This window comes from Myotis davidii, unplaced genomic scaffold (assembly GCF_000327345.1).
Source record: "Myotis davidii unplaced genomic scaffold, ASM32734v1 scaffold48, whole genome shotgun sequence".
NCBI classification, from domain to species: domain Eukaryota; kingdom Metazoa; phylum Chordata; class Mammalia; order Chiroptera; family Vespertilionidae; genus Myotis; species Myotis davidii.
The window spans coordinates 1160681-1169416 of NW_006299393.1; the positions used below are offsets into that span (position 1 = coordinate 1160681).

The 8736-nt window shown below is 36.7% G+C and overlaps 1 protein-coding gene across 1 annotated transcript in view; it reads left to right on the forward strand.

Annotated features, from left to right (window-relative positions):
* LOC107184865 (target of Nesh-SH3-like) overlaps positions 1-8736 on the forward strand; it is a 121146-nt gene that overhangs the window by 86186 nt on the left and 26224 nt on the right. Inside the window, exons 3-4 of the mRNA XM_015571276.1 lie at positions 1267-1335; positions 4774-4906. Of these exons, the coding sequence (XP_015426762.1) occupies positions 1267-1335; positions 4774-4906 (202 nt within the window). The remainder of the gene's footprint in view (positions 1-1266; positions 1336-4773; positions 4907-8736) is intronic.

Sequence of the window (8736 nt, forward strand, 5' to 3'; positions counted from 1 at the left end):
GCTACAGGAGGGGGCAGGGCAGCAAGCTATGAGGGGAGCAAGGAGAGGGGAAGCTAGAGGAGGGCAGGCAGTGGGCAGAGAGCTACAGGAGGGCGGCAACGACCTACTGGCGCACGGATTCGGGCGCAAGGCTACTAGTATTATTATAAATAATACCCATCACTTAGTAATTCTAGTAGAGCTGCTTATAAAATGCTATTTAATATGCCCCAAGTGTATTTGCTTTATTACATATATTGAAACCAACCATGGACCTTGGAAACGTCAATTTAAAAAAGAGCATTTGATAAATTATTAGCTCATGATTGAGTTAGCACATACTAATTATTTAAACATTTTATTTAAAACCTAAATATTTTAAAAACAGATTCTCTATTAATTTATTTCCCATTGGCATATTTTAGGTGAAAATCATAGCAACCTAAAATTGTGAGCTTATTTTAAAATTTTTCACACAAATGACTGGTTAGATATGAGACTGGCTGAGAAATTATGTAACAAGATAAAATAGGTCATTATAAATACTCATATGTTGTCCTGACCAGTGTGTTCAGTGGTTAGAGTTTCAACCCATGAGCTAAAGGGTCACCATTTGATTTCTAGTCAAGGGAATGCACCTGGATTGTAGGTTTGATCCCTAGCCCTGGTTGGGGAATTTACGGGAGGGAACCAATTGATGTGTTGATGTGTCTCTCTCTCATCAATGTTTTTTTCTCTCTCCCTCTGTGTGTGTGTGTGTGTGTGTGTGTGTGTCTCCCTTCCATTCTCTAAAAATCAATGGAAAAAGAGGATTAAAAACAACAAAATAATACATTCATAAAAGTGAGCCATTTCAGATCATACAACAGGTGACATGACCATATATCTTATGCAAGTGGGATTTTCCATCTCTGGTTTTAGCATCAGGATGAGCCTCTGTGAGGAAGAGGATCACAGAATCAATTTGACCTGATTTTTTAAAAATCTCTCTACAGGGGAAAGGATTGATGAAGCTGTGACATGAAATCCATGTCTAGTAAGATTCTTTTAAGAACTATCCCCTACCCCTGGCCATTTGGTCTTAAAAATCTGGATTTAATTTTCATTTTAAAACCTGAATTAAATTGAACTATGCAAGAAGTATTAAGTTTCTGAATTCCTGGGTCCTCTCATCCACTGTGGTTACGATGACTAAAGTTGGGAGCACTGAGTCAGGACATGGGTGTGCTGTGGCAAATGCTGCTCGTTCTCAAAGAATTTTATTGATAAAGTTATTATTATTTCCAGATGCAGAGCCTAAATATCTGATTGTCGTGCGACCCGCTCCTCCACCAAGTCAAAAGAAGTCATGCTCAGGTATTTTCCATTCACTTTGTTTTTTATTAACTCTAAACCATGGCTTTTTGTCTCTTTTCTACCCATGGAGACCCAGTGCCTTGGGGAGGCCTTAAGAATGCAGTTTAGAAGTTGAAACATGCTACTAAATAGATTAGTAGCAGAGGAGGGAGGAGACTTCTCGGGATCCTATCCCAGTACCACCACATGTGAATTGCAGGGCTTTAGGCAAATATTGAACCTTTCTGCTGCCTAATTAGGGCCATTGTGAGAATTGAATGAGTTTGTGGATATGCCACACCTAGGACAAGGCCTGGCTCATAGCAAGTGCTCCCTGAGAGTTGTTCCTCTTAGTGTCTTTGTTTTGAAATGTGTGACCTCATGCTTGCTATTGGGCTTTTCAGATTTTGAAGGCAGATTTTGATGTCTAACCTTTGCTGAAGGAGACTGTTTACATTTCAAAGGCATAATTAATTTATATGTGTTGGATTAAATAGACTGGAACTTAGGTTTTATTTACTCCTGATCTCTCCCTTCTAAACCTCTTCTATTTAGTCAAATATAGAGGAACTCCTTTTATGAAACAGCAATGCAACACCCATCTTCCCATGGATAGGATGTCTCAAAATGGGAACATAGATGCCATATGAATAAATGAGTAAAATTATTTCCATGTGATCAAAAGATTAAAGTCCTTCTTGAAATTACCCCAGTTTCACTACTTAAGTGTCTTCTCAGATCAAATGAGTTGCCATTGGTATAATGAGGGACCAATTATAGCTGCGAATATGATTGACCACCTGATATGACACCTTCCTAACTCTGTAGGTAGAGTTGACCTTGTCTTCCAATGTGAACTGTTCTCAAAATAATTATTTCCTAATCAGACTTATCTTTTATAGTACACTGGATGCCACACACACACAATAAAAGGATCTTTTTTGTTTTGTTTTATTTTCATTACATATTTTTTAAGGTATGAAATGGGTGGGGAGAACATACAGATCTTTAACTATGACCAGCAAGGGGTCCCTGGCAGCTGTGTGTCTGTCTTCTAGATGAATCAGCCAAATCTGGTTCACAGAAATCAGTTGCCACAATCCTCTCCCCTCTCCCCCCTCCTTCTGGTGTTTTCCACTTCTTTTAAGAGAAGCAATAAATAGTCAAGCATTTTAAAAAATACACATTCCTTTTCCTGACCTTTTATATTTTCCCAAAGTCCAAGGAAAATTTCAATCACTGCTTACAACGTGTTAACAATAGTTGTCCAGGCAGCTTTCCATGCTCCTCAAAATAAATAATCTCACAATATTTCAAGACTCTATTTCAAAATATTTAACAATAAAGTCAAGAAGCAAGAGTCTGGTTCCACGGGATTCTGGCTTCATATTCATTGAACTGTTTCTTAATGCAAATATGATCATACTACACATATACAAAAATATATAAGGAAAGTCAAGACGGTGATTGCACCTTAGTAGCACCTCATAACTTCACTTCGTTTTGGAGCTGCTATGACACTGGCCTTAGCAGTCATTTTTCACTTTGGATACCAGGGCAGGAAACTGCCTCATCTTGCTCAGGATATAATGCCCCACCTTTCCTTTCAGGCAGCAGATATCATTTTTGTTTTTGTAATCTGCATTTGAGGATGATGTCATGACTAATGGATTCACTTCCATTCATTTTATATTTGCATCTACCACATACATTTTAATTATTTAATCATTTTATATTAAAATCAAACTTAGTGAAATAATTATTTGATGGATCATGTAAGCCATAGGTTCCCTTGTGAAAGAAAAATGTATCTGTGGTCTTTCAGTGGCATCATATTCATAAGGTGTGAGCTAAACCAATGATGCAGTAAAAAGAAAATTAGATTACAATTGCCTTTGGTGTGACCTTGGCCACCCTTGAAAGTTCTGTGGGTTGAAAGTTATATTTATCTGTAAAATAAGATTACATTAGTATTACATTACATTAGTGAAAATCAACGCAGGGGTGGAAAAAGGCACACCAGGATCACCTCAGGGCCCTTTAAAACTACTGGTGCCCCCTACCCTCATTTTAGATTTTAATCTGCCCACCTTGGCTCCCAGACTTGGACTCTTGGTATCACAATCACACAAGGTACTATGATGGGTGGATTGGAAAATCTACAGAGAAGTATAAATGCATGTTTGCAACCAAGTAAACAATAACTGCCATTGAAAATTATTTCAAATATCTTGTAAAAATTCAGCTATGTTACAATGAAGCAGTTTGTCATCATTAGGTTATGTATTTTCTGGGCTCAGAAGATTTTTTCACTGGAATAACAATTTTCAGAACTTAAATCTAGTAGAAGCAACAGTATGACACAATTTCCAAGGACTTTTGGTTAAGATAAGCTCTACTAAGCTCATACAATGAGTACCTTCCTACCCGCTGGCTCCCACTTGCATTAGACTAAGATAACACAAGTTTGTCCTATAGCAAATACAACACCCATGGTCTCATGAAATGAAAGGGTAATCCAATGAGAATACAAATACATATGTTTTATGTTAGCTCTATGCAGTTTTATTAGGTCTGCTATTGGATTTTTATTTTATTCACTGTTTTATGAGACAGTGTTGGATTCTATGGTTGAGGATCTTCCCTTCTCTTTTTCACTGTTTCCATTCTTGCAGTTTCACATATTTTTGGAAGTGCAAATGTCTGGCCTCTCTATACTTGAAAAGAATCTACAGTGGTTTATCAGCATTGCCCAAATCTACTCAGTCCCATCAGAACAGCTGTGCTTCCAGTCATTCCTCCACTCCCAGCATTGTTAAAAGTGTATCTGCATTTTCCATTTAGATACTCACTGTAAAAAATATTCTTATTTTAATGGCATGAGGGGGATTTTACACTACAAAATAGGTTTTAAAGAGAGAATATACCTACACCTAGATGCTACGCTTTCTTTTCTCAGATATTATTTCACATTAATTCACAGTCCCAGGGAGAAAAAAGCATGTTTTTATTTTGTGTGTAAAAGAAATGGAATGAGTGTGTATATATACATACATACATATATATATATATATATATATACATGTGAATATAGTATGTATATGTATATGAAAATGTGTGTGTTTTTATTTTACTGGTAATAGCCAAGACCTCCATATTCATCCCTGACTCCCAAGAAAATAAAAATTAGATATAATTGGATATAGTTTGTATGTATATATTACACATATATGAATATATATATATACACATATACACGCACATAAATATCAAAATGAATATTTCATTTGATTCATGCTTAAATTCATTGTCAAAGAATTAGTAATATTTGTGCATTGTATAAAAGGAAATTGATACTTTCACACTTTTCTTCATCTTACCAAGTCATCTTTATGCATTTACCCCGATCATGAAAATACACTAAGTGTTACAGAATTAACCTGTATGTCACCTTTGCAGGCAAAACACGCTCTCGCAAGCCTCTCCAGCTGGTGGTTGGCACTCTGACACCAAGCTCCGTCTTCCTGTCCTGGGGTTTCCTCATTAACCCACACCATGACTGGACACTGCCGAGTCACTGTCCCAATGACAGGTAACTCATCATAATGGAAGACTTTATTTTTCATTTGAAAATTAGTGCCTGCTTTTAATAGTATTTGTGCATGCTTTAGAAGAATGTGTAAATCTCAGGAGCATCTGCATTTACAGGTCACCTCTTAGCTGTCCAGCCCATTCTGGATGTAAGGGGAATGCAAAGGCTTACCCTTATGGGAGTTATCACCTACCTGAATAGAAACACATACAAGTATGTTTTCTTTTTCTTTTTCTTTTTTGACTGATTTCAGAGAGGAAGGAAGAGGGAGAAAGAGATAGAAACATCAATGCTAAGAGAGAATCATTGATTGGCTGCCTCCTTCATGCTCCTCACTGGGGATTGAGTCCGCAACCGGGGCATGTTCCCTGACCAGGAACTGAGCCGTGACCTCCTGGTTCATAGGTGGATGCTCAACCACTGAGCCACGCTAACTGGGCAGTATATTTTCTTAACGAAGAATAAACTACAAGGGAGAATAAGCCACATGGCAAGTGGGGAGAATCAGTGAGAGTGTAATGAAGGCTCAAAGGATGAGGCTGCAGGCAGTTAGGAAAGACTGTTAAAAGTTGGAAAGGTAAATGGCCTAGAGAAATATAGTAGCTTTCTGTTCACCTTTTGCAAGTAAAAAGGGGGGATTGTTCCACTACTGACAAAAAGAGGAAAAAAAAAGTTGGAAAGGTTGCTGGCTCCCAGGAAAGATGTATAATTAATTTTTTTTGCTTTGTTTGTTTTTTCCTAACTTTTCCATTACATTCCCATAAGCAACATAGGAAGGATTCCAGTTGCTCCCCATTCTCGCCATGTTTTGTGTTGTTAGTATTTTTCATTTTAGTTATTCTAGTGTAGTTCTCTCTTCATTATCATTTTGATATGCATTTCTTGTGTACTAAGGTATTGAGCACTTTTTCATGTACCTTTTGGCCAAGTATCTATTTGTGTAGTGCTTATTTTTATTTGTCTAAATTGAACTAAAAAGACTTTTAAAATGTTTATAAGTCCTCAAAAGTACCTTTCACATGACTTTGATTAGGAAATCTAGACTAAGAAAAAATTAAATTTCCCTAAACTTGTCCATCCCACAGTTCTGAAGGAGACATTTTTGGGAAAAGGCATGTAGACGATATTGCCAAAACCATTTTTTTTTGAAAAATAATTTTGAGATGTTACAAAGAATCTGAAATATTTTTTATTTCACCCACTACTAAACCCATACTTATTTTGTTTGGAAAATGAATTCTTAAAAGAACATGCTTTCTTGTGATAATTCCAGTTTCTAGTGGATTGGTCCAGGGTGACAATGCTAAGAAAATAAACATTTATAAATTGCTTTTTTAAAAAAATATTTTTTTATTCTCTTATTTTAAAAAAAGTCAAAAGAAGGGAAGAAAAGAAGGAAGGGAGAAAGAAAGGAAAGGAGCAAGGAAAGAGGGAAGGGAAGAAATTTGGAACACTTGTAGCAAAATGCAGTTATTCAACTTGCTTGATAAATCACTGAAGTGCAGTAACCTGTAAATTCATAGAGCATAATATGGATATGATTCCCTCCCCTGTCCTCAAGCCTCTCCTTTAATCTTACCTGGCCTTACTGACCCTTCCATGAAAGAATTTATCTAATGACTGATTCTAATTGATAGCAGTTGTCATGGTCTGACAGCACAAGCAGGTAACGGATGTGGAGAAGGTAAAGGAGCAGGTGTCCTAGTGCAGTGGTCGGCAAACCGTGGCTCGCGAGTGTGGCTCTTCCACAAAATACCACGCACATACAGTGCGATTGAAACTTCATGGCCCATGCGCAGAAGTCAGTTTTCGGAAAGGAGATAGATGAAACAAGTATACAAGACAAGTGTGGATGGGAGAGTTGGAAGGGGTCGAGCTCAGCGAACGTACCTCAATCAGATTGAGGATGTTTTTAGCAAAGGCCAGCTTAGGAGTATCCTAATTAAGTTAATAACAATGTACCTACCTATATAGTTTAAAAAATTTGGCTCTCAAAAGAAATTTCAATCGTTGTACTGTTGATATATGGCTCTGTTGACTAATGAGTTTGCCGACCACTGTCCTAGTGGAACTAGGATTTTAATCAAGGCAGTTGGCTCACAGGCCCAAGCACCTCACCCCCAGCCCCTGACTCACACCCTGGCTCTGTTCTTTTCATCAAGTAGATGGACTCAAGCCTGTCAAATCACAATATTAAAAATAAAGAATTCCATTTTGAGTAAAGTTTCTTTAAAAATTGGGCATGATATGGGGAGTGGGGGGCCAATGGGGGGATAAGGACACATATGTAATATCTTAATCAATAAAGAAAATAAAAAATAAACAAATAAAAATTAAAATTAAATAATAGCATGTCAAGATGCTGTGGACAGAAATAGAAAATTGTTAAGACATCACTAAAAGGGAAGAATTAAATAGTAATGACTAAAAAGAATCACTTGAAGTATTTGTGAATTTCATTTAACCATGCCTCCTTTCTCTCCAGTATAGTTAATAAAGAGCTGACATTTTAGTCTTTGTGGTATTTAAAAAAAATAGTAGTCCCTATTTAAAAGCTCTGGAAATACTGAACTCAGTATAAGTAGCCAAATAAATCCACCAGAACAACTCTAAATTAGTGTAATTGTAAGCAGATTTGGAGAAATTCACTCTCAGATGATCATGCAGATGTTTTTAGAATTTAGACTAATCTAGTAGGTTAGAATAAGCAATAATAGCTATAGGGAATGATTGCTTCTCAAAAATTGGAAGGTTAATATAGCCAGTTTTCCTTCAGGAGTATCTTCTTACAAAACCACTGAAATCTGAATGCCCTTGGCTTGCTACAGAAATACCAACTGTTGTTATTTTAATCCCTTGAACTCTAATATTTGGCCCCCTGTGTAGAGTCCCTGATTTAAACACACGTGCGCGCGCGCGCACACACACACACACACACACACACACAAGAATTTTCACATTGTTTTGTTGGATAGCCTCATTTATCCTACAAATGCAAATAATTTATTGGAAAAGTTTTTGCTTTTTAGTTTGCTTTTGGACTTCCTATGTCAAAGCTCTGTGTAGTAAGTTTCCAGTGAGAAAACCCCTGTTTTTGTTTTATTTTGTTTGGTTTAAGCTTGGGAACATTAATTAAAGGTTGATTCACTCTTTTGTGGCACATGTTTCTATTCTGATTAGCACAGGGTTCATATGGGTCTCCCTGTTTTTAGACCCTTTTCTTAATTCACATTGGAGAATAGATGTGCTTAATTTATGGTTTTTATTCTTAATGGACTTTGGACGGAAGAACGATACACTTACCCTTGATAAATCTAAGGTCAAATGAAAGCTTTCCAAATTGGCCCAGATGAAGAGTAAAACATGTTTTGAACCAAAATTTATTTTGCCATTAATAACTTATTTTTTTCCTTCCCATGTTTCCAATTTAAGTCGTTTAAGATTGCTTTAGTTCTTGCTTCTTTGCCAACTTATTAAAGTTTTATGATTCATTTAGATATCATTTTCACATTTTCTGACACTTTCATATTATATTTATTTACTCTTAATGCAGAGTGAGGGCCTCCTTGTTAGCTGGTTCAGAACAGGTTGTTGACTCTCCTTTCCCTCCCCAAGTTTTTAAGAAGTGGGTATTTTCAATGTTTGTGGATTCTCACCTGAATGAGCACAATGCCTTGGTATCCATTTGTCTTGCCATGTAAACTTTATTTTTTTTTATTTTTTTTTAATTAAATCTTTATTGTTCAGATTATTACATTTGTTCCTCTTTTTTCCCCCCATAATTCCCCTCCTCCCAGTTCCCAACCCACCCCTGCCCTCCCTCCCCACAC